This window comes from Anneissia japonica, unplaced genomic scaffold (assembly GCF_011630105.1).
Source record: "Anneissia japonica isolate Jap-2015-1 unplaced genomic scaffold, ASM1163010v1 scaffold287834_len5846547_cov211, whole genome shotgun sequence".
Lineage (NCBI taxonomy): Eukaryota > Metazoa > Echinodermata > Crinoidea > Comatulida > Comatulidae > Anneissia > Anneissia japonica.
The window spans coordinates 1442191-1470112 of NW_022704992.1; the positions used below are offsets into that span (position 1 = coordinate 1442191).

Genomic DNA, 27922 nt, shown 5'->3' on the forward strand with positions numbered 1-27922 from the left:
AGAAAAAAAAAATCCCAGTATTTTTACAGAACTTCAACCAAGTAGGTACTAGAAGGTAAACATCTTAAACACAAGCTACAGCTTCAGTCTTCTTTGTCTCAAAGACAGAAAAAGGTTCCAAAAATGATTTGTGAATGCTAATTGATATGAGTCAAAAGTTAAATAACTAGTAACAGTAATCTCTATTCTGTCAGCAAGTCTACTGTAAATCCCTCCAGCTACTGTAGATCTAAAGAAGGCAAAGGTAGCTGGGCCAAGTAGCTAACTCACAATGATTTGTACTATTCGTTGGGATAATGTACAATTCTTTGTTAATGAATAAACTTGCTCTGAGTATTGTATTGTTATTTCCAGGGTTGGATGAAAAGATGAGTTATTGTTCAACGCTTGACTAATTTTTTCAAAGTGGTTTTGTTAGGGTCCATTCAATGACGCTGACAACAGTATAGCGTAACAAATAAAATGACTTTATGCAAAGTTTATCTAACAATTATTCAGACTTTTAAATTATATTGTCTGAAGTTATGCCATATATTAAGATGAATATAATGTTATTCTCAAGGTTTATGTTCATTCCTCAAGCTTTTAACTTTATTCCCTATGTTGATTTTATGGTCCTAGGACGCCAATGTTATCTATGAATACAGTAAATGATCAAACTAATGCCACTCCCAAATAAACATTGCACCAAACATGATTTTATTAACTTGTTGCAGTGTTTATTAAAAATATATTCTTCTAAGTTAAACGATGCTGTGCTCAGTCAAAAGTAGACCTATATTACCTAGTGTGCCTAAATACTTTGTATCATCAGAAATCAAAACACTATACAATTTCTCACAGCAGACTAGGCACTATGTTTTAACAAGTCAGATGAGATAGGCCTAAAGTATGTACTATAGGCCTACATGTTGCTATTTGAATATGATAGGGTAGCAAGTGGATTAAAACTCCAATAATAATAAGCGCATTCCAAATAAACCCCTATCATGTTGAAAAAATGCCAACAAAATTTATAAGCACTACAAAGCTTATCTGATCATTCGAGTCGTTTATTCGAATATTTATTTGATTCTTTTTGTAATTAAGTATTCAGCAATAATAATATACTTAATATAAAACTGAGTGGCATAAAAAAATCATTAAATTTGGCCATAGTCTACTTCTATTATTCGATTTTAATAATATCCAAGGCATCAATTTAACTAAAACAATCCGTTAAATAGTAAAAATTTATTTTCAACTTACCCAGAAGTTGAGCTGCAGTCCGATAGTGTGTCAGGTTCCACCTTCTTTCCTGTGGAGTAAACAACAAATTTCAACATGACAACAAACGTTGACGTAAACAGATCCAAGAGAACACAGCAGGAAAGGAGGCAACAACCCTCTCTGCACACAACCTCATCTGTGTGTCTAACACACCATCGCACACTCTAGCACGTCAATGGAATGAACACTTCCCACTACTGCCAGAACAACTACACAAGCTGGTTCACAGATGAGTAATTGACATGCTTCAGTGATCTCATTACCATAACAACTGAATTGCTGGTTGTGAGTAAACAGTGGGTTTCATTTAAAGTGAATCATACAGCAATCATCAACATTCTAAAATTTCAGCCTATTCTAAATCTATCTGTTGTTAAAAAATAATTGGAAAAAGAATATGAAACCCATTGAAAAAAATGGACTTCTCCAGAATCTATCATGAATGACAGAGGGCAGGCTTTATCATAAAATAGTTAATATTGTCACAAAGTTAGCACGTTATTAATAACAAATGCTTATAGATTATCAAGCTTTTAATTATCAAGGCGATTTCCAACAACTCATTAGAAATTTTACAGAAAATTGAAATTAATATTTGTAATTCATACATGTTTATATATAAGAAGATTGAAAACATTCAATACTTCAAAACAAGTTCTAAAAAGAAGTTTAGATTTGCCCAAAACAGGTGTCACACAGTCCATATGCTGCATTTGTAGAGTCTAGTCCTTTTACAAAATCTAATGATGCTTAAATTACAAGGGAAAGCGAAAGTTTATCATACTTTTGTCATAAACAAATATTGTGTACTGCATTTAATAACAACAAAAGTAACAAAATATTTCTTGAAAGTCTGCATGGCAATTATCAATAATAAAATAATACTTTCAGTATACCATGTGTAAGAATATGATTTTTGAGATTAAACAAGGTCTGAGAGAATATTCTTAGACATGAGGTACCAAAAGTTAATTATTATTATTTTATTAAAAAAGGTTCATTTTTAATTCTTTTTTAGGGATTAAACCATATCAAAATTAATATTGAAAATATCTGAAAGAAAGAACCTAATATATGCAAAAACACCCAAATTTCTTAATAACTAATAAATACAAACACATATTTAGTTGTTTTAATCTGAATTTATAAATTTATTACAATAAGATGTATTATATAATTGTTAAAAAAATGATAAATACCTCGCATTACAACCTTGTCCACGCAATATGCCGGAAAGAGTCCATAGGAATTTCCTACTTTTCCTTCCCAATAACTTTCATCATCTTTATTTGTCACTGCATTGGGAATATAAAAATTACATCTCAGAATAAATTGTTTTCATTTAAGAGCTTTTCACACTGTGGTTAATCACTATTAATGAATTTGGTTGACAAGAGTCTAGAAGGTCACTTGAAGTGCAACAATTACTGTACTAGTGAAGGTTGGCCTACAGTAATGCTTCTACCTTTTAGATAATCCAAGGTATTCTATTAATGTATTAACAAGTTTGTTTTACCTAACAAAGCAATCAAGGGTGTTTAGTGGTTGGTTATTCTTTTCACACAACTTATAAACCAAAAACCTTGAATTTTCCAGATGATTTAAAATTGCTTCTCACTGAAAAAACTTGATACCTCTCCTTAAACAATAATACAGAGAGCTCTTCAAATTTAAATTGTTAACATATAAAGAAAATTTCCACCAGTGTTATTTTTACTTTCCTACATTTCCACTGATTTGCTTTTCTTTCAAACAAATTTCAAAGAGATTACCCAAGAACCAAATGGTTATTAATACTATCTTATCACTTCTTGCTATTGGATACTTAAATAATTTATAGCACTACCATTATCAATTTTTATTAATATGCTACATTGTTATAGTATCAGAATTAGACAGAGAAGACAATTGATGCCAAAAGTTCAACCATAAAATAGATTTACTAAACTAATGTGGAAAGTTCATCAAATATTCCTGGTATTTTAAGAAAGTGCACTACAGAAAAACATCAATCAAAGAAAGCAAGCCAGTAAACCTTATATTTTAGAAAAGCTACTGGTAATAGCACTGTATAAATTATTTTATATTCACGCTTTTCTACAGCTTGTATGCTTTGTGCTAACCATATAAATCGGAAGCTGAGTATACGCAACTAGTTCATGCGCACTTTACTAAAAGAATTTAGATGTTATAAGATGTGTAGAGAGGTACACTGTTGTCCTGCTCAACATAGTCCCCTGTGCTTGCTACTAAGAAAACCCTACAGAAAACATATTTTCAAACTCTTGCGGTTATCACATAAAACAAAGAATACCAACTAACCAACCGTATATATTCTTATAAACTAATTGAAGAATATAATTATCTTTCTACAAATTTAAACACTGTCCACACTATCAAATTTTATGTGAAAAAAAAATTGTGACATCACAGAAATTTGTCACATAAAATTTGATAGTGTGTGGACGGTGATTTAGAAACTACTATAATATGGCATAGAAAAGCCACTTCAACAAGTGAGTTAGTATACCTTCTACAATATCGCCTTTATGAAGGGTAAGTTCCCCAGCTTCAAAGGCCTTGTAATTTTTAATAGCAACGTAGCGTATACCACCATTCTGTGCCGGAGGTGCGTGCGTTGTCACAGGAGAAGCTCGAAGTGACCTTGGACCATCTTGAGTGAGAAAGGGGAGCGAGAAAAAGGGTGAATATAGCGTGAATAGAAGTTGTAAGAACAAGTGACAAACAAATAATAAAGTATTGTGTAGCATACAATGTAACAGACTCATTGATATCAGTCTCTTAGGCCTATAATTACATTATAATATTAATTTCATTTCAAGAATGAACAATAATAGTGAAAGAGTGACAAAGCATTTTATATGTATCATATAAAACAGAAACCACAGCAACCAATGAAATGTGTTAGTGCAAAAACAAATATAAGACTGAGTAAAAAAGAAGTGATATTTCATGAAGTAAACTAGGTACCATGTACTTTATTTCAGAGTGCTAAGTACTATGTATATTTTTCTATGGGTCATTACTGGTATTGCCTGCACTTTGTTAAAATTTGTTTCCCCAATCCTTTTATTTTATATTTTAACCTTAATTAATTTCATGTACAAATCATTTCTACAGGATCGAGTACAACTTCATTATTTCAAACTTTAAATATTACTTAAAAAACAAACAAAACAAGAGCATAATGCTACAGTAATAACACTTTTGAAGATAAAACTAACAGTTCATATTAAAATACGCAGTACATGAGGAATAAACTGACGATTGATCAACTTGTAAATAAATTGAAATTTTGAATTCAATCTACTTCTGTATCTACGTAATTCTACTTCACCTTACTAGAATGACCCCATCTTGACGTCAAACTAACACATTTTCAAATAAAGTACTTTAAACCACAATCATAAATTCCTATGTCAAATTTACATGAAATACAGTAGCCAAATTTCAATAGAAATTAAATCAACAGAAACAATATGTCAAAGGTGATAAAATTTAAGTAGTACCATCAGAAGTAGGAATATATTGGCATGATGTAAATTGCAGAAATTAACGTTGATCAACTATATTGATCTGGTGCTCTACTATGCGGGTAAAGGGCTTAGAAGGTTCTCTATTACCCAGAACAGTGTGGAGGGGGGGGGGAGGGGATAAGCATCACGTAAAAATGGAAAATAATTTTGATATAAAAAAAACTATAATCATTACAAGATCAATTTGCCAGATTTGACCTTGGGGTTAATTCCGGATCCTGTAAGAGGATTCCTGCTTATTGACATAACGTTACTAAAATAAGATGCGTGGGATGTATAAATCTTAAAGTTATCTTAAAATAGCTATGGGTAAATCTGCTATAGATGTATGGGTATATCTACTATATCAGCTACATGAGTAAATCATCTATCCTATCAGTGGAGGATCAAGGAATTCGAAATAAAGGGGGCACAAGTAGGGGCTTTCACAGATAACCCCACCATGGCTGGGGCTGAGGAAAGATAATTTATCATTGTGGCACCTCTAGAGTCCCGGAAATGGCACTCTCAGGCTCAAATTTGGTTATAATTTAATTTTTTTCTTCATTTAAATAAAATAATTTTGAAAAACTTATGGTAGGCTCGTAGAATGCCAAGCATTGTTATTAAAGAAAATATGCTAAGAAAGGTTTTTCTTTGGTTTGTTGAAAAATATAATTAAAGCTCAGAAATCATCCTATCATTTTTGTTGTACTTTCACAATACCTTGCCAATTTTTCTGCTGGAAGTTAATTTCAGAAACAACAATTTAATCTAAATTAAAATAGAGAATATCCCAAAATGTCCCAAGCATAGAGAGTCCAGGTGATATAGGTCCACGGCAATACGTGAAATAGGTAACATGGGAATGGGCACGGAAAGCGTCACACCAATATTATTTAATAAGCACTACTCTCAAATAAGCGCCGAATTGAAGGCTCTAAAAATTGTATAAGCCTTTATATTCAAGGGTTTACGGTAATCCTGAATCTAGAAATAAATCTAGTAGAAAATAATTTAAGAATGCTTGGTCCGTTAAGTGGGAAACTGTGTACAAGCATGGAAGTATAATTTAAATTATACATCTATTGGTAATAGCAGCTAAGGTAGGGCTATACTACAAAGTGATTCAAAGGAATCTAACAGCATATAACATGTTTGCTAACATGTTTTATTATATTACTATGCTAAGTACATACTTAAGTCAGCAAAAATCTATTCTACTTGTCTCTGCTTTGTTGTTAATCTTATAGTACAGTACCTCCTTATTTATTGGAAATAGTTGCATTATAAATGAATTAACTTGATAAAGCTAAAAATCCTTATACTGCCCTCAATGTCCAAAATGCTGCATAAAATGCAGGAGGCTATTCTCACCATAACGATGTACAAGCAAGCTATAGACTCACAACATGCATAGCTAAAGCATGGAGACTGTCACATCTCCATAGTTAGTGCACAAATCCACATACTGTAGTGCATTATTTATTGTTAATGAATGAACACAGTCACATGACCAAGTGGGTGAAGGCTCCTATGTCACAAACATCAAGTGAATAGACATTTCTATTAAAAACGTTTACAATGCCATGAAATAACAGCTCGTAAAAAAAAGTGTTTTTGCAAATTTTATACAGAATGATGGAAAAATATGCTTTATAAACCACTGACAATCCAAAAAAATCATATTTTGGAATTTAGTTCCTGCCAATAAAAGAAAAACATAACTTTAGAAAGGTTTAAAAAAACAAAATTGTCTACCAAACAAAAAATGAAAACAGACAGCAACAAAGACTGGTTAACGATTATTGACGGATGATGGACATAGGAGCCATGTGCAACACACTGATCTCACCTGAGATATCTAGGGATGCAGTGCTGATACAATCTGTGAGGGGGGTGGAGGATAACTGGCGGGGAAACCTATGCCCCATCCTACCTAAGGTAGAGTAACTACCTTGTAAAAGGGGCTCACTTGTAGCCCGGGTCAGGGCACCTTGATTTTGTGTCCATCGTCTACGATTGGTGTACTGTGGAAGACGTCGATGCATCACTGTGTAAAGATAAGGATTTTGTTAGTAGAAAATTCATGCTGATCTTGCATAAAAATTTTATTAATTAAAACCATGCATAAATTACTCAAGAACATGCATGTACTATACATTACAGAATAATAAAAATGCTGCATAAATTATATAGCATAATGCTTCAATTTTCAACTAATTCCACTCTTATCTAAAGCATATTCATTATATAATTTTATCACTTTAACCCATAATTAAAAGAAGACATATTTAAAAATGGATAATTGATTTTACCCTCGAGACCTAGGTAAAAAAGACTGCCAAAAGATCAACGGAAAGGCAAATAACAAGTATATGAAATACAAACACTATTTATTAACAAACTTCCTTCAGGACTACTTTCAATTATAGCTCTTGAATAATTAAGTATTATATAAAAGTAAGCAAATATTATTGAGCAAGTCTTTATATCAATAAGGAAATAAGAGAAATTAACAATTGAGTTTAAAAATTATTGTGTTTCTTTTATTCACATATTTTTGTATTTAGCTCTCTGGGCTTTCAAAGCACAGGTTTGCCTTCTGCCAATGTACTGTACGACAAATCAATGATTTCATTTGCCCTTAAATTTCAATCTAATATATATTCGCTTTAAGTTAAAAGGAAATAAATATCTATAAAAAAAATCAAGGACACAAGAGCCAACCAAAGTGAACATAATTATTTTAACATTGGCAATGAGCCATTCATCACACATGTTATATAAAACTTGTTTTATAATAATGAAAATTAAACAAATATAAATACAAGTACAAGATGACAAAATAGAAACATTTAACATTAAGGAGTCGTGTATTGATAATAAAAGAATGCAAAAATTATAAAACAATGGCACAATGTAAAATTTACAATGTTAAAGAATATAGCATATAAAATTAGACCGTATCAAACAGCAAAATATTACACTATTATTATTAATCTCTACATGCATACATAAATGTTGTTAAAAAAAAGTATGATTTACTTTATTAGACATATTTAAAATGTAATCCATGCAAGAAAAAAATTATTTTCATGCAGGGGTATACACTTCCCTACCACCATGGTCTGCACTGCACCTGTAATGGCTCTAACACTCACCTGGCTCAATAATAGGTTCTACGATATCAATTTCTAAAAAGCAGTGGTGCAGCGGAAATAAAACAACAATGATGCTTAATTTGCATTTTAATACACATGCAAACATATGCAAATGATATGTATATAATGCAATATGCACATTTATCATTACTATACAAATAAGGAATGCTACTGGTAAGTGCAATGGTAAAATATTCTAATTTAACATCTACTGTAAATGAAGACTACTTACATAAAACTAATCAAAATATTAACAACTAATAACAAATCTACCATCAACTAAACTAATCAAAGCTAAGGTCAATGTAACAAGCATAGATGATAATTATCATACACATCCTAAAATAGGGAAAAAATTTTTGATCATGAATTTGTATCATTTATAAACAAGGAGATGACTTGTGTGTCACTGATTTAAATGCATCATTCCAAATAATTAAATAAATTCAATTTTGGCAAATCAGTTCAACAGGTGGGATTAATCTCTAGATGTGTATAAGAGACAGGTATTAATCACTATTTATATGTGCATGCTTTAATGTATTAAAAGGACTATGAAATGAATATGAAAGGGAGTACTATTACTGCAGCTATCACACAGCCCACGGATCAACCATTATCCAACGCTTGATTAGAATGAAATGCATTTTAGTATTCACATTTAGCGCTTACAAGCATATTTATGATTAGGAGGCTCCATTTTCCGGCTATTGTAAGTTCTGCTGTTGATTGTGCATATTTAATTTCTGGTGAAACATTGGGTTATATTTTTACTAAATTCGGTATTACCATCTCCTGCATTAGTGGTTTTTTAAAACACTACTTTAGCATTTACACCTCAACATCTCAATCTTCATCCACTTGCCTTTTTCCACAAGTAACTAAATTCACCATCATCATTAAAATTACCCTCACACAAAAAATGATTGAAGAACATTTGTATTTTTATATACAAATAATAATAATAATAATAATATCAATAATTAACCTAATGAAAATAATTATAAATAAGAGCAATGAATAAATAAGAGTTATAAGATCTTACCGACTGCATCCTCAGCATGATCCTGAATAATGGCAGCCAGCTGCGTATTATTGCCAATAACAGCAGCCTTGAAGCACAAAACAAAATATAAGGTTACGTTTGTATATTTATGTTATTTAAAAACATTTATATATATCATGCTACCTTTATTCAATGTAAGACCACAACAAAACACATTTTCATAGCAGTCCAGAGAAAAGAATTGAGAAAAATCTTTACAAAATAAGTACATTAAAAAGGAAATCATTCAATGTTATTATTGTTATTATCATCATTATTTCATTATCATTATAATTATTTTTATTTATTACATTCACTTTATTATTATTATTATTATTATTATTAATATTATTATAATTATTACATATAAACAAACAACGCAATTAAACATTTAAAGAAGTTATAAAATTTTAAGGTGGAAACCCATGCAGCAGAGTTGTTCACTTGGATCCCACACAAATAAAAACATCAATAAATATCCATTTGACACCAAGTCTCGGGAACTGTAAAGATGCAACTTGACTACCAATCCAAAACTCCAATCAATAAAAATGAATTATCAACTGGAGAAACCAAAAAACACTTCTACTTTATTATTGTTTTTAGAATAAATTAGAACATTAAGTACACTATAAAGATACATAAAAGTACTGGAGAGGTATAAGATAGTAATGCTTACTTGGTATGCCGTCTGGTTTGCCTTGTTCTTCAGTTGTTTATTGCATCCCCGAAAAAGAAGCGTACGCGCTGCAGGCGTATGGTTATTGAGAGCAGCAACGTGCAGTCCTGTATTTCCGGCCTCATTCTGCGCATCTATGTCAGCTCCGTAGAAAAGTAAGTGCTCCAAATGCTGAACACGACCGTAACGACAAGCCTACAGGGAGGAGAAATGTAACAGCAATCTAAATTATGCAAATTGTAACAGACAAGTTAGTTAACTGAATCAAAATTCCATACAACTCAATTTTTGACTTTATTTGTATATTTAAATTATCTGCTTTCAATAGAAAATTTAAACAAAAAAAAAAAACCCCATTTCTCTCACAAATTACCAGTCTGTTATTCATCTTATTGATTACTCTTTTGCCTTGAAGATACTAAAAACAATTAACAAAGTACAGAGAACATAGTAACTTCAATATAAATTGCAATTTAATTTAAATTGCAATTATTCGTAATTGCAATAATAATTACATTATAATTTATAAAATTCAAGAGAAAAAATATTGCTCTTAAGAACCATAATGGCCTTTGCCAAAAACATCCAGACAGAGGAGAAAATAAAAATAAAATGTTATTGTTGAATGTAAAGAGTGAGGTAATGGGATGGTTAAATGCTTTAAATTTAGAATTAGGAAGAAATTTTCATATCTTATTTTTGGAGATTTTAAGGCAGCAGCAGGCGTAATAAAAATAAGGAAAAACTTTTATATTTTTCTGAAATTTCCAGTTTTTCGTGGCGGCAGGTATGCTATTAGGTCAAAAAAAGTTTTGTTTTTATTCAAAACCATCAATATTAGTGGGCGGCTGGTTGGCGACGCAAGGTATAAAAAAAAGTTTCCTGTAAGAGTGTCCTGTAAATGCTATATTCATTACAAACAATTAGAGTTCACCCTCCAATCCGAGACCACCTTTGGGACGTGAAAATTTGGGGTGGTTTCGGGGTTGGTCTCCAATTAGAGGGCTAGCTTTGTGTTAAAAGATTGAAAATTGCTATTTTGTTTCTTTGAAAAAGTGGTCTTGAATTACAGCAGAGAGGTCTCGAATTTGGAGGGTGCACTGTACTTATATTTACAATCATTGCCAAATTAAAAATTAGAATTATAAACAAATTACATGATGGAATGGATTATTAACTACATAGTAATTTAACACTTCAAAATTTATTATTTTTATGACATAGTTTTTACAATAGCAAACATTGTTTTGCTTCAAGAAATCAACAATTCAATCTTATGTGGTGTTACACAGATTTTCCTAAGCTACGCTATAATCTGAAAAAAATTATAGTATACTATTCTGAATATTTGAGGATTTAAAAGATATATTTAACAAGGACAGCCAACCTAGAATGTTGGATCAATTGGGATCATCGGTCCTCTATGATCAAACCTCTTTATCATATTGTTTGGGAGTGTAGAACTGATCCTTTGAGATCACTGCTACTTACCAGAATAACAAAGACTCTTTATGAGGTTTTGGGAATGGAGTAAATAATATTAAACATAATAAATAATGCAAGAAAAGCTTTCACTTCACACAAGACATTCTGTTTGGTAGCCATGAAAAAACATGGATGACGCTTACTCACCTGATGAATTTCAGACCATCCCTGACTGTCAACATTATTAACGGTTGCTTTGTCTTTTAGCAAAATCTCAGCAACACGGGGGTCACCTCCGTGCATTGCTGTATAATAAAGAGGGGTTAGCCCTCTTTCATCCTTGTAGTTGGGAGATGCTCCTAGATCCAAAATCACCTAGAAAATATATTTTAATCCATACGATTTTAATGTTTTAAGAAATACAGGTTTTATAGTTTATTCGATAGCATCAACCAACCAATCAGATCAATGGATTTATATGACCTGTATGAATATCCATCACTAAAGATAACTCAATATAATTTCATTCTTACTTAGATACAATATAGAAAACAATATCCTTTCAAATACATTAAATAACAATTTTTTTCATTGCTAAGGACATGAGATAAAAATATCTGACCTAATAAATTTGGGTTGTTTATATGCTCTTAAGTCTAAAATAATCAGGATCCTGAATAAATAACAGAACACAGATTAATGACTTAATATTGACTTTCCATTCCAATACATTATAAGCAGTCTAAATCACCATGACAACACATTTTAATCTTATGGTTGGTTACAATATGTATTTGACAAGGGTATCAATAGATAAACCCTTATTTGAAATAAAAATATACTGTCAGTGTCAAGATAATGAAAATTGAAAAACAAAATTCATTTTATGTACTGCTCACATTATTAAATTAAGATTTAGCATTCAACTGAATTAGAATGAAAATGCATAAATAGTACAGTTCCCTTAAAGTCACTAACATTCACTTTACAGATAGTAAGAGCATGTAATTAAAAAATGAATTATTTTGATCTGTATCTCACTGGAGGTTAAGAATGTATTTAAGTGAAAAAAAGGCAATCCAATGCTTGATTGAATTTTCTTGCATTTTTTGTTTACATACAGCATGTAGGCCTATGTGTCATTAATTATGGGTACAAGGATAACTAACTGAACTTGTTTAAAAGACTTATTAGGAAATACACATAAGTAGGTAGATTCACTTACCTCTATAATTCTTGCATTTGCCTTCAAAACTGCCTTGTGAACAGCTGTCAGACCGTCCCTGTTGCGAAAATCATGATGGTATCCCCCCAACAACAACATCTTTATAACTTCCTCAGATTTATTTACTGTCACAGCAAGGGTCATCGGCGTTTCTAAAGAAATAAGGGAAAGTTAATTGTATATATAAAGGTAGTTATATTCGAACAAAGTTATTCATTTATTTGTTTATAATATTATTCTGGTGCTACCCTGCAAACCTAATTTGAATAATGTACATAAAAAATATAAATATATAATAATAAGAATTTAAAATATACAAGAATAGTTATACCATTTAAGACCATATGAAAGTTGGACCTTGAAAGCACTGAAATTTAATATTGAATAGCGGAACAAACCAGCAAAATTTTGTCTGTGTACCATATTTATTTTAATTTGGCCAATTAGTTTAACATCATATGGGCCACACCTGTATATTAATTCTCTACCTTGTCTCCATTGGATGTCTAAAGTAAGATGTCATACATTAGAACAAGTCAATTAGTCTTTCTTGACATTGTTGTTCAAAATTGACTTACATGTAGATATTCATTGGCTTACAATTACAAATCATAATGATTTTCATGGCTATTGTTTGTATATCTATTAAGCCTATTGCTTTACTGTATACTTTGAGGGTCAATTTTAAATCTGCAAAAAATGTATCCAGTTATGAAAGCATATAAAAACATGCTCCAGCATTCACCACAATTATTCTATAAATTTACATCTGAACTTGAATGTATGAATTTTTTGACAGTTTGTGGTAAACGGATCTCATTAATTTGATGATACACTGGTATCCTATATGAAGGTGATCATGTGTCGTTTGCGATCTCCTATAGGGTCCTTTCATCCAGATCACCCAAAGATATTGATTTCAACAGTCTCTGTTTCATCTAAATGCCAAGCTACAATATACCAATTCTGGGCACTATTCATTAAATGAATCTGTATCCAAGCATACAAAATGCTATATTTAGCATAACAATGCCTCCAATACAATATCCACTAACAAAATATTTTTAATGACCTCAAATAAACACATACACATTTTAACATAGGGAGTGAAAAAGTGGTGTGGTTTGGGTTAAATGCTTGCCTTTCAACCCTAAGGTTCTGGGTTCAAATCTGCAAGTATATTTTTACTCACAACCAAAAACAACTCCCCCACAGAGAGTCCCATGCAGACACCCGGTTACAGACCATGAAGGTACCAATTGATCACTTTTGGTGGAGGGTCAACTTCATTTAATATGGTACTATCAAATTAGAATTTTCTTTCAAAATACCATTTATATGATAATTTAACACAATTATAACATTAATAACATAACAAAAGGTTTCAAAATTTCAAAATAATTAACTTGTATTCAAGTTAATTATATTTCAAAATAATAGCTTAATACAAATTTAGCAACTATAAAAAGATATTTGAGGTTAATTAAAATTATTGGTTATTAAATTATTTGAACTGACCTCCTGAACTCTCATCGATGAAGTTGGGGTCAAGACCTTTATCGATCAGCTTCTTGACTTTGTCAGGCGAGTTGCTCTTAATGTAGTCCATCATGTTCTTTTGGTATGAGCGTCCATTATATTTCTTGATTTGATTTCCATCTAGATTCAACTGCTTGTACACACGTCTTTTGTATTTGAACTAAAATGCAAATATTTTGTAAATTTTTCAAGAGAGGAATGTAATTACTTCTGAATCAGATGGCAGCAGTTTGATTTTCAGAAAAACCATGCACTTTTTCTCAGTGTCTTCTGAAAAATGTTAGACAATAAACTTTAAAAAATGAATTTCTAAAATATTTTAGTCAAATTATTTCTACTGCTGCATCTACTACTATTATTATTATAAAACATCTTGTTTATTATCTTAAATTATATTATATTTTACAGCCTAAATGATAATTTAAATGGTGGATGGAAAAACAGGAAAATAACAAAAAAACATAAGTAATATTATGCATCACTCCTACAAAACTGCTGCTAATTTAAAAGGGAAATAGAATTCTAAAAATATAGTGAATGCTCTCATTTAAATGCAGTAAAAATGGTTATATGATCATCTATGTGAATGCACACAATGAAGCCTGACTGAAGTGTCACTTAAAATGTAATTAAGAACTGAGACCTATTTAATTCATGGAAATCTATATATAGCGTCATGGTATAAATGTGATAACAAAGATATTGCAGATGTATAATTTAAAAACAATCATGACAATCATTGAAATTATAATAAAGTATCTGGAAATTAGAAAAAAAAATCTATGTCTTTGTTCTTTTTCATCATGATTTTCTTTAAAACTTCTATAAACTTCATTTCTATATAATTTGTCCGAAATTAAATGAAATTTATTTGACACTAAAAATAGGTAAAATGAATTTCAGTAATTTTTTCAATTATTTGGAAAATCACTGAAATTCATTTTATTAATTTTTAAAAATTAATTTAAATTTTATGCAACTAAATTAACAGTGACAGTTTACTGAATAGCTCATAAATTACTGATGATGGCAAATATTACTCTACTGTAAAGAGATCTATGAATATTCATGATGGAAGAGACAGTGATGAGTAAGTTTACTTTAATCTTCATCTATGAATAAACAACAAACACCTTTTAAGAAGTATTTCAAGTCAAAATGTATGTACTGTATGTTTTTATTGTTCTATTGTTCTTTTTAAACCAGGATTATCAAACACTATATTTAATCACTATGAATGAAGTGCTCTGTTTGTCTTCACTATGAATGAAGTGCTCTGTTTGTCTAATCATATTTGCATTGGTCTTCTTGTTGTTAAGCCCCTCTTTTTATTGACCCAAATGTTAAAAACATGATGAAGTTATAGCTTCATGTTTAAAGACAGACTCACAAGAAAAACAATATTCTGATATGTTGTAAAACCGATTTTTCTAAGACAGAAAAAAAGTTGTTGACTGGGGAAACGGTGAATGAGATATAGATTTTTGAATACTTAAAAACTGCGGGTAAAAAAAATGTAAAAAAAGGCGGTTACACCCTATTTTCCGTAGTTTTTAAATATTAAAAATCTGTATCTCCTTCACCGTTTCCCCATTTTTCGTCAAAGAACTCTTTTTCTGTTTTAGAAAAATCAGTTCTACAACATATCAAACATTTCTTCTCTCAGGAGCCTGACTTTAAAGTGCTCACCCACCAATCCGCAGTTATCTGTTCAAATCCTATGTCAAATGAAATGTTTCTTACGTTTTTAATGGGGACCACTGATTAAATTTCATCTTTATCTGCTCAAGCTTTCACAGGATACTATGACATTGTTCTCATTAAATTCAGTCCACCAACAAATGCCCAAATTTGCATATTCCTTTGTATTTTCCAAGTATCATTATGATAGACTTTCTCAAAGTAAAAACATAAATACCGGTATGCAATGACTGGCAGACATTAACATAAAATTTAACTGAGATGAACTACCAGCTCTTTATACAATGTGTATTTCTTCTAATTTGATGACTATCAGGTTATAAAAATAATTTTTCCAATAATTATGTAAAAATTAAAAATGCAGGAATGGTATTATTTATTGCATAGTATGTCCAGTCTATATTCTTATTGTATAAATATTTTTTTAAATAATTGTCCATCATAGATTTATGCTTATTTATTTTAATTGCATTTTAACAATTTTTAACAACTCTTATTTTTTAAATTTACTGTCTTTTTTAAACCCTGTTTTATATCTATATAATTTATTATTTTTTTCAATACTGTAATTGGCACCTTTTGTTGCTGTTGAATTTTAAGCAAATAATATAAATTCCATGTGAAAGCATTTCTATTTCTAATCAAGAAAAATGCCAAAAAGCTCTTAACCACTGTGATTTATTTCTTTTCCCATATGTTTAATAATATTGATACTTCATTGTTGTTGACTATGGAAGAATATCAAGACTGATTGAGACTTGTGTAAATTCACAGATGAATGGTATTTCTAGGGCAATGAATTCCGCAGTGTAGCAGATAGATGAGTGAATCACTGATAAAACCTTTAGGGGAAATACATCTCATCTGCTCTGATTCTGTGAAAAAGACTTCTGCTCTCTTCTATACAACAAAAAGCTGCTCAAAGTTGTTAGCTAGAAACAGAGCATAGTGAGCTAAAAACATTTCTTGATTTATTTGATGGCTAGTTTTAAATAATAATTAGGCTTTTAATCATTTTTTTTTTCATAATGGTATATGAAACCCTTTGGGAATAATTTTTCATTTTTACCTACTATCTCCAATATATTTATATTACATACAGCTAACTTTACATTTAACCATAAAGCTTTCATTCCCACAGTGAACTACTTCAGGTGACTGTGCCATACTTTTAGATAAAATTTACTGTATGTGAGTAATATAATTGTAATTTATTTTGTATGAGATCAATAAAGTTTATGTCTTGCCAGGCACACCTCCCATGGGAATACCTCTTTAATACAACAATGCAATTTTTATTTCTTTCTTCCTTCTTAATGAACAAGATTCAGCTCCGCTCAATTCTAACAATAATAATGATGACTGTAATACATATACTGCTTAAAATATCACATAATTATACTTTAATAATTTAATTAAAATAGAAAAGCTTCATCAATTATCAGATGGGTACATTTACTTTTACATATATTCATAATAATAATATTCTTAATTGTAACATTAACAATGATGACATTAATAAGAAAAATTATATGTAATAAATTGAGATAAGAAAAATTATTAAAATGTATATTTTAGATTTTGTATAATATTTTATAATACTTCAACGATGTACTTTGTTATATATTTTTTATATTTATATCAACACTGGCTGCCATTAGTGTATGTCTTTTGATACATATGAAATAAATATTTAAAAAATAAATAAATCTAGGTAATTTACCTCCAGGTAGCCGACAGGACCCATCATTGGATAATCACGAAGTAGCCTCTCTTCATCCAAGAATTTTCCTGCTCTGCCATTTGCTGGTGGCTGATAAAATCCATAATTTAATGTGTCCTTTACATCCTGAAGAGAGTATAACAAGTCAAAGCAGAAGAAATTCAATACAATTAATTCATTCATTTCATGCTAATACATAAAACATAGGATGGCTATATTTTGAATGTTTTAATCTCAAACATTTGACTTAAGAATCAGCATATGCTTGCAATTGCAATATGCAAGTATACTATAAGTTTGTATAGCCAATGACTGGATCGGATTGATTTATTCAGTGTGTAAAAACCAGTATGGGTTGTAAAACCTGGTGTAAAGATGACTTTAGAAGAGAAGATGTATCGGATGTGTATTTGGTGTGAAATGTACACATCTAGGATAACTCGGGAGAGACTGAAGACCTATTTTCAGTGGGGTCCTTCATTCTGGTTCAATCAGTCCCATGGAAGGCAATCCTTTACTCTTAAAAAGGCACCTAGGCCTATTTCACATGGGACAACAACTTAAACACCTCATCTGAAAGATGGTGCACTATTGAAACTCCACCCTCCCAACAGAAATACAAGGAGAGCAGCTGATGGAATTGAACCAGGGACCAAATTTATGCAAAGATCTCCATGGTTCAGTACCTACAGTCACTGTGGCTGCCCCCAATTTTCTGTGACAAATATGACTTGTAACAAACATTTGTTATCATCACTTTCATATCTATTTAATGAGATTTATTGCAAAATAATTCCTAACTTGTTCCGAAATTGTTAAGCTTGGTACTGTATATCTGGTAGGACATTTATAGGCCATAATCAGATTTCTGAAGAATTGTATGTTTACCGAATGATATGTACAAAATAATTAATGTCCATTATTTTTATTGTTCTAATAGCTGATATTAAAAATACATGTAGGCAATTATGTTTTAGCACTGATAAGACTGCATTAAAGTAGAGTGTTTATGCTTTGATAGGGCAATAACTGCACTAAAAGTAACCTTTGAATGGGCTGTACTACAGTTCTTTGACGTGGCAGATGTTATGTTGTTAAAATGGATGACTAATGTGAATATGGAGATGTTACCTGAGATAAAACAGGCAATGCTGGTAATGATCATCCTTATATTAAGTGTGTTCCTTCAATCTCAAAACAGTTGAAAAAACGATATCAATATAATGAATATATATTTAAACTTAAAAAATTGTTTATACTATTAATTATTTGAATATAAACTATATTTTTCCCATATATTTAATATTTTTCCTATTGAAAGTTATATTGGCAAATGTCTTGTTACTATACCTGGGATACACTGGAAATTACGTGTTGCTTAGCAAACCACACTGTTTGTGATGGTTTGAGACATAGGCATTTCTGTAAACACAAATGAGAAACGACAGTTAGTGACTCAGAAAAGGAAGTGACATAGATAACAATATCATTAAATTTACTGTAGATCTGTTGAATATAAAATTGAATATTGATTGAAAAGAGGCTATTACAATAGAGAAAATTATTAATAAAATTCAACTATTCTGATCATTCACAGGTGTAGGCTTAGATAGGAAGTAGAAATGTTTTTTTAAATTTCATTTTTAAATACTTAAGCAATTGACTATTTGAAATAACAGTTATTGTATATAATGGTCGAACATATAATGCCCTTAAAAGCTTTGTTCAATAACTGATACATTTTTTTTTATAGAACTCATTTTTAAATCTAACATACATCATTGGCTTCAATTCTATCTCAATGATTCTATTCATATTTTAATAACAGAATTTCTGATAAATCCCGGATTATACAGGACATAATAAACCTAAACAAATACAGAAGGCTTTTCATAATACAGTAGGATTGTTTAAAACATTCCATCACAGTAGGACATATAACATTAATGTATTTTTTCATTAATGTGTATAGGGTTAAATTATGCATACATGCACCTTGTACTAGGAACACAGCACATATACATGGGCACATAAGTCTAAAAAACAACATGGAATCGTCAATGTTTGACCTAGGCTTTTTTGTTTCATTGTTATACCATAACCCGGAGAATATTCACCGAATTAAGATCTCTAGTACTAGTGTAGGCGTTTGCCGAACTCTTGAACAACAGGAAGTTTGTCAATGTACACTGTAATCATCATAACTGTGTACACTGTTAAAGAGTAAATCATCCTAATACTGATAACCAAAAGGGAGTTTCTGTAACACCCAATTATTAGTATCTTGACATACCCTACAATGAGTCACATGTTTTAAGTGTTCATATTGTATTGGTAATTAAATATCTTAGTGTACTAATTAAACATGGGATTAACAGAGAGACTACTACCCATAGTCCTATGACTGAATAGGCCAGACTGGTATTATAATTATTAAAATCAAAGATATTGTAATAAAACGACATAGCCAGACTTTTACATATTGGCAAAATATCAATTTTTTATTGTCGTCAGAACAAACTTAAACTTGACAATGACTCTTAATACACTGTGATTTCATGGAAAAAATACGGAACAGCTTGGAAGGCGATAAAATGCATCCAAGTCTTGAGTACCTATAAACATTTACATTATAATCAACACCATATTTCATTATTGCACTTCCTCTTTTGTTCATCCACCGATATTGTCCCAATAAAAAAACAAGTCCTTCCTAGTTGAAAACAATTTATGACACAGATGTTTTTTCAAAAAGCTTGGCCATAAGTTACACTGTCTATGAAATATTGTATCCAAGCCAATTCTCATCAGCATCCTACTGTACATCCCTAAACACCCACTCAGAAAGATGTTCAAAATTAAAACTGATGTCTTCTATTATCGATCAGTCTGTTATCAATTCTTCAAATGAATGTGTTCTACTAGGCAAGTAATGAAAGGCCGGAAACTAGAGTTAGACACTTTCCAAAGCAACAATTCAAACCATTCTATCGAAATATGTGTCATCATCATTTATTAACACTATCATCGGCCAATGTCAACTTATAAGGTTGAGACTTTGCCAAAGTACTACTGCAGTACAATTATAGAAATTCCAACTAATCGCAATCTTTAGAAATTACAATAAATTAATATTATTTATTTGATAATATATATCTCTTACCTGTATATCTTGTTCTGGTAATTGAATTCTAATTGGAATAGTCTCTACAGAATCGGAGCCAGCAGACCCAACTGAGAGCGTGTCCTCGGAAGAGCTATAGTTTCCATTATGGAAGTTGGAAACAACTGGTTCCTGAGGTTCCGGAATGGCGTTATAATACTGGAGATGCCGTTGTTGCTCTGGTATGGATAAATATTTGGCACCTGACTCCATGTTTGATGGTTGTTGTTGGGTTAATGGTTCTTTGTTTTTCTCTACCTGCAATACAAAAAATTATGAATTAAACATTTTGAGTTATATAAACAAAAGTACATAATCATACGCTGTAGAACAACACAAAACAGAATACAAACAGTAATACAAATATTTTAATAAGGATGTAATTACATCTATTGTACCACATAACTGGTTTAATGTCCATGCACCTTCCCTACATGTCTGAGGATATAGGTTTAAATCTTATTCCGTTCATTTCTACATTTCATTAAATGTTCTCCTGTATGACTCATCCATTATGTCCGTCTATTCCCTAAAGTAAACACAAGTTCTGCGGTTTCCTATGATGCCTTTCAAAAGAAAAGACATTTGATTCTTCTTACTTATGAATGTTCCATTGTTTTTTTAGAAGGTCCCTTGTCTGGAGGAGTTTTTAATAGTCCATAACTTACAAATATAGTTAAAACATACCAGAAAGATTAAAAAGTAGCTTCTGAATAAAAATTATCTGCCAATATGCACTAAAATACTAGTGCTAGTGTCATTAAAGAAATTCTGAAAAATTAGGATTCAACACTTCAATAAATAAGATTCAAATTTAAAATTGACACAGGCATAGATTCTCAAAATCTGGTACTTTTAAGTCTTAATCTAATGTAATAAACATTTTCAAAATCTGCAATACAACAAAGAGTAAAATTACTTTAATAATAACAAATTGATTATGACATCACCAATTCCGTTTGACTGTGGACGTGAACAGCTTTGAAAAAATAAAACAAAACCAAGTCAGACAAGAATATTAAAAGTAAACCACAGCATTTTTGTGGGTAGAACTTTACAACACATTAATAAGCACCTAAAGTGATGAAAATTCTTTAGGAAGTTTTTCAAGATGATGAAATGATCACCACAGGTATATAGTGCACCTCACATGGTGGGCTAGTTGCACCTTGGGTAAACATACCTAGCTCCTGTCAGGCAAAACAAAGAACATGAGAGAAACACAACTATATAACTGATGTAAATATAGTTAAGCAAACAACGCTTTTTCAAGGACACTACGAAGCCAATACTTGACCAAACTCAACTCCTGGACATATGGGATGATGTATGTGCTGACATAATTAACATTATTATCATTATACTTGGAATTTATCACACCACAGACAGAATAAATGGTAGATTGAAAGTCTGATAATGTAATCTAAAAATAAATCGTATTAACAACTGAAACTAATACCACTTGTTCTTATTAGGTTGTTGGTGTAGGTTGCTCGCCTCTGGTATCCAACCAAGCCTTCCAGTAATAGTTTAAACCACAGCTCAATTCTTTGTAATTATTTCATTACAAGAAAATAAATAGCACATGAGAATGGTTACTGAAATGATTTAGAAAGTTAACTCTTTCACATACATCATTAATTAAATTATTAGTATAATTTGTATTTTATTAGTATAAGTTTATTAATTATGGTTACTAAGAAGTGAAGGGTTCGTGTTAAGATTTACCATATTTTCCCCATTTTTTGAAATTTTTATAATTGGGGGGAGGGGAAATAGGCCAGCTATCTGTTTGTAAATTAGATTCTCAAAAAAAACAAAAAAAAAACGAACAAATAACAATACTATTTACAATATAGTATTCAATTTCTGATTTTAACCTATTTTACTACAGTACTGAAATATTTAAAAGATGAATACTGTATTATCCCAATTCCACAAACAACTGACACTACTTACAATACAAAGCATCCATGTTTTACCAGATCAATATTCTAGCATCCGACCTTATCAGTCACATTCTTCAACATAAAAAAGTTGAAGACTTCGACATGTTCAATCCTGAACATACAATCTACAGATCCTGATAGTATACAGTATAGCCACCATCAAATTAGTAGGGAATAACCAAACAAATCTTACCTGGGATTTTGATAGTTTTACTGAATACTGTTTTCTCCTCATTTTGTATAAAATCCAAATAAATCAACTCAAAGCAAAATTAGTATTGCAGAATATATTCAAAGGTTTACATAAGAGCATGCAGCACCTGTTGCTCACGCCTGTGTAACATTAGAAATGGGAAGTTGGCACGCGGTTAGTTGCTCACTTCGTGTCATACAGTTTAATCACCATCATCAGGCAGAACTATCCATGATAAACCCAGAACCTTTACAACTACCCAATGAAATGCTCCCACTCGTTGTAATCAATGTGACAACAGTTGATACTGATCCATGTACAAACACAGCTCTTGGGACTTCCCAAGTTCCAGTATTCAATTAATGATAACCTTGCTATCTGTAGCTAAACAAACAATCATAAATAATTGGAATTTTTTCTCTGATATTATGAAATCACAAAATTCAAAAGCCATAAATTTTACTGAGCTTCATAATTATCATGCATAATTGAAATTAATATTTAAGCAATTTTACTTTGAATTAAGGAAAACTAGATAGATATTATATTAGTTAACAATCATCAAAACCTTCTTCTAATTCACAAGTAACTAAAGCTGGGAGGAAAAAAAATGTCATTATTGGTTATTAGATTGATAAAATATGCAATGTTAGATAATTTCAATACAAATTGTGAAATAATTAACCTCTTCAGGTCAATCTACATGAAATGTGTAGACCAGTCAACAAGGTAAGCATTGTGCAATTGTTAAATATGCTATTTACTTTAATGATATAAGTGGTTAAATCCTAAAGGTCTTTCAACCTTGTGAAAAAGACAAAGTGAAAATTCCTTTAGACTTGATGATTATGTATGAGTGTCTTTTGTGTAGTTGTGTTATCATTGTTTCAACATTTTACTTCTTGTTTCTCCATACTCAAAATTGGTTTAGACACTACGAGCATTTACATTTACTGTATACCTATGTTAATGTGGCACTGTCAGTGATTTAGTTCACTTTTATTAATTAGTGACATGGTACTATTTATTTAATCTACTTCTCTATTTAGCTTTATAATAATGATAATAATACTGTATCTCAAATTTATATTGGCGCAAATTCCAAACAGGATCAAAGGCGCAACACATGTGAATAGCCACCGGAAAACAAATAGGCCTTAAACTGTGACTTAAAGTTGCTTTAATGCTAATAAAATAATCAAATCACAAACCAGGCCAGAAACAAGGATTCCTTAAAGGGTGTTTCCTATGGGAGCCAGAGATCCAGGTGGACCTAGGTGCAATGTTGGGGTTCAAGGGAATTAAAGAGTTGATATGGAATTCAAAGGCAAGGTCCCAGGAGATGAAGCATTCTAACATGTTCATAAGCTGCTGATCATTTAGATGGTTTTTTATGCAAGGGAGGGTGGGGGGCGGCAGGAGGGAGGAAGTACGCTCGAAAAAAGGATTCTGCCGAACCATAGAAATTCTCCAGGTTACAAACCTGTTTAGTCTTTTAACAGATAATACCAATATAAATTCAATTATAGGTTCGTCTTTACTTTCATTAAAATACTAACATTCACTACTGTATAATGTTACCTGCAATGTTATTATTATATAAAGTATTATAGTCATCCACATAACATTTTAATGTACTATATTGTTCACAATTTAGCTTGAAGCTATAATGATTTATGACCACATTTGAAATTTGAAACTAAAATCAATATATGAATGAGGAATGGATACCTCATCAACCTATCCTCCTCATCTCTCCTTTGATATAATGTAGCCTATATAGATCCAAAGCCAAAAGACAAAATCTTGAAAAACAACGTGTAGAAACGATAACCGGATCTTCATTGAAATAAAGATAAAATTTTAATTAAAAACTCAATGATAGTAAACCATATTTTTGGACAAGTATTGTTCTTCATCTATAAATATGTTTAGAGTAAAGCAAGCAATTTAGGTATGGTATAGAAATAAAACATTTGTCTGCATAGAAAAATTCATACACCAACTTAACTTCTTATAGCTCAGATGGTAGTGCAACTGAAAAGTAATGAATGTCATGGGTTCAATTATATATCATTATTATTACTTTTTGATACTGATAATACTGTAGTCTAAAAGGTATGGTTGTTTAAGGAAAATTTCCTCATAACAAGAGATATTTTGATAATAACCCTCTGTTTCACAAATTCATCCATAAGTGCTGACCAAATATATATATGACAAACAGAACAAAAAAATCTTTTCTAATGATTATGCAAAAGAATGGGTGCTTGCTGAGTTGGTCTACACCAGTCCTCATGTATAGCTAAGCACAATTCGACCGAGAGAATATCTATTATTGTTAAGTAATTCAGTGAATAAATGAAATTGCAATGGTAACAAATGGCATCTAAAAACAGATATTGCTACAGTACATAAATACAGAAGCAATGCATTTATTCAGATTTTTGCAAAGTATTATCAACCTTGAAAAACCCATAAGCTACATACAAATTATATATTGATACTAAGCCAAAACATACCCAAGCAAAAAAAAAAAAAAAAAAAAAAAATATTAAACTACAGGAAACCGAATAATATGAAATGTAAATATGAGATATTCACAATTTTCAAGGCTATTTCTCTGACTTACTTGTTTTTTTTTAAGACAAATGTTTGTTTAATAAACCGCACAAGTTTACTAACTTATGTACCAGTCTTTAATACATAAATTAAGGCCTAATTGTTTCCATTTCTGAAGGAGATAAAATGTTAAATTTGGTATCCTTAAAGCCCCATTCCCGGCAAAATGTCAGTTGTTAAGAAAAATCCGATTTTTATATTGTAAATATTTAGAGATATAATACGAAATTGCTAGTTTAACTAAATTTAGACATTCCAAAACATGAAAAAATGTAAAATAAGACTGAAATTTGATTTTTTGTGTTCCACACACAAAAAATAATGCAGATGAATTCGTTGAGAAAATGGTAATTCTCCTATGAGAAATAGTTTGTATTTCTTATTTTTTAAATTCTTTTGAGCAAGACTAAAATTTATGCCAATATTTTTCCATGATTTATAATAATTTGAGTAATGTATAATACATTTTTTCTAAAAAAAAAATCTTTTTTTTTTTTTTCATTTTGCAAGGAATGGGGCTTTAAGTATTGAATTAATACATACATCATCAAAGATACATTAGGAGATGAAAGCTTTTGAATTGAATAAAATATTATTGTTAAATTGTAGTTTTGTTGTATTGAAAGAGCCAAAATCTTTTTTGTATAAAATATCTTACAGTAGATATTTCACCTCTCCATACAAATGATTAATTGAATTGGAAATTCATTATTAAATTATCAACAATACTGACATTCTCACAGACAAGCAAAAACAGAGCAGTGCCTCCAAGCAACGAGGAATTCAAATGTATGATAATTACTATCATAATTGATTTCTACAAAAATCAACATTAAAATTATTCATGAGAAAGTCAAATTATCTTTAAAAAATTCTTAACATCAAGTACTTACATGATAAATTTTCTTATGCAGTTGTAGAGCGTTAAATTTCCTTGGTATTAAAATCAGAGATGTTGAGTATGATTTAATGAGACATCAGCTGTATTGCCATGAATCAGAGGGAAAGGAATCCAAAATTAATTTATGCATGGCTCATCTTCTTCACAGGGCCCATAATAATGTTTTTGTTCTAAAGCGCCTCAGTTTAATCAAAATCAATCATTTTACACGCTTGAAATTTTCTTCTCACTACACAGGTCAATTTTATTAATATTCATTATTTATGTTAATTAAAATTAGCATAGATAATGGCAGCCTGCTGTGTTAATTGGTGGTTTTGCTGCAGGTCAGGTCAGGGGAGGCGTTGCTTTGTTGATGCTTGATTTACCATGACTCAGTCTTGTATTGTGTTCATATGAAACAAATTAAAAACATTGCCCACAATACAAAATGCTCTTTGTGAATAACTGCAAGCACAGTTTGTGGTGATACTGTGTTGATTTCCTCTGTACAAATGTAAATAAAAAACCACTAGGCTTTTCTAAATTACCAACAATAAACATGACTAATATTTTATCATAACCATTTACTAAAGCCAGAAACAAATTCTCATTCCACAAAATAGACAGTAATATTTAATAAGTATGTAAATCATAAAAACAAATTAAATTATTTTAAGAATGTTATAAGATATACAGCTAATATGACAGATCTTACCTTATGAAAAGCACAACTCTGTACCGTATTTGTAGTATTACATTAACACTAATTCTCACAACTTTAACAAAACAATAAAAGTAGGCCTATATGCCGACTGCTTATTTTTACATAATACATGTAACTTTTTCAAATGGAATCACTCCTTCAGACAAAATATTCTATGGTATACATGCACAATCAATGCCAACCGACAACATGATTAAAGAATATATGCAAAATCACATTAAATTCACTGTACCTTGACTGTTGGTATAGTGACTGGGACATGTTGTGGGATACAGTGAAATAAGACCCTGAATACAGTAGGTGGATTACAATAATACAGGTATAGTAGGTGCAACTAATGCTTTACCCTATATAGGTGTTACAATTACCCAGTTACCGGTATACAAAATCCTGTAGTTAGTAGTCATTCATTTTCAGTTTGAATTAATTCCGGGACAAAGAATGCCAGGAGCTTATAGTGATATTGCCTAGAATAGAAAACTAATATTAATAAGGCAAGTGTCTGGCAGGGGTTTAGTTACACCATAAAATTATAAGTAGTAATGCTACATTTACAAAATCGTCATGGTATGAAGACAACCAAATATACCCTGTGCCCATGCCCATGAGATGACCAAATATCATTTTTCAAATGATAGCTAAATAAAATTGCTTACTATTTTCTCGTTTACTTCTTTATATTTTATATTTATTGGCCAGGGGTTTAGAGATGACCACTTGATGTGTTGGGCTTTAGCCCAAGTTATCTGTGATGAATTTGTAATAAATAAATAAATATCATTATAAATAAATAAATATTATTTTGAAAAAACCAATAAAAAACAAAATATGGCTTTCAACACCTTATAATGTAGGTGGTCCTTATTTAGCAAACATCACTAAGGGCTAGCCTCATCAAAAGAATATTTTTGTGTGATAACTTATAAATGAATTTAAAAAATGTACTTTTAAGCAACCACATTTTGTATAGGAACTTTGTTCCATTTTGGCTTCACCCTCATGTATTTGAGGAAATATATATATATATATTATACTAGAAATTGCAAATTGCAAGTGAAGTGCTGCGAAGTACAACTTCATAT

General features: G+C 30.7%; 1 protein-coding gene across 15 annotated transcripts in view; it reads right to left on the reverse strand.

Annotated features, from left to right (window-relative positions):
* The window catches only part of LOC117105120 (SH3 and multiple ankyrin repeat domains protein 3-like), a 78825-nt gene that overhangs the window by 18451 nt on the left and 32452 nt on the right, over positions 1-27922 (reverse strand). For 10 of the 15 annotated variants that reach the window (XM_033246180.1, XM_033246181.1, XM_033246182.1 and 7 more), the window contains 12 exons: positions 20470-20727; positions 18657-18728; positions 17307-17432; positions 13862-14042; positions 12344-12495; positions 11326-11493; positions 9694-9888; positions 9015-9081; positions 6661-6858; positions 3800-3943; positions 2469-2564; positions 1249-1297 (listed from right to left, as the gene is read on the reverse strand). In XM_033246180.1, coding sequence (XP_033102071.1) covers positions 1249-1297; positions 2469-2564; positions 3800-3943; positions 6661-6858; positions 9015-9081; positions 9694-9888; positions 11326-11493; positions 12344-12495; positions 13862-14042; positions 17307-17432; positions 18657-18728; positions 20470-20682 — 1661 coding nt within the window. In that variant the 5' untranslated portion in view covers positions 20683-20727. Of the gene's footprint in view, positions 1-1248; positions 1298-2468; positions 2565-3799; positions 3944-6660; positions 6859-9014; positions 9082-9693; positions 9889-11325; positions 11494-12343; positions 12496-13861; positions 14043-17306; positions 17433-18656; positions 18729-20469; positions 20728-22611; positions 22734-26126; positions 26291-27922 lie in introns of those variants that run through there. The other 5 variants (XM_033246184.1, XM_033246179.1, XM_033246176.1 and 2 more) reach the window with 5 other exon arrangements.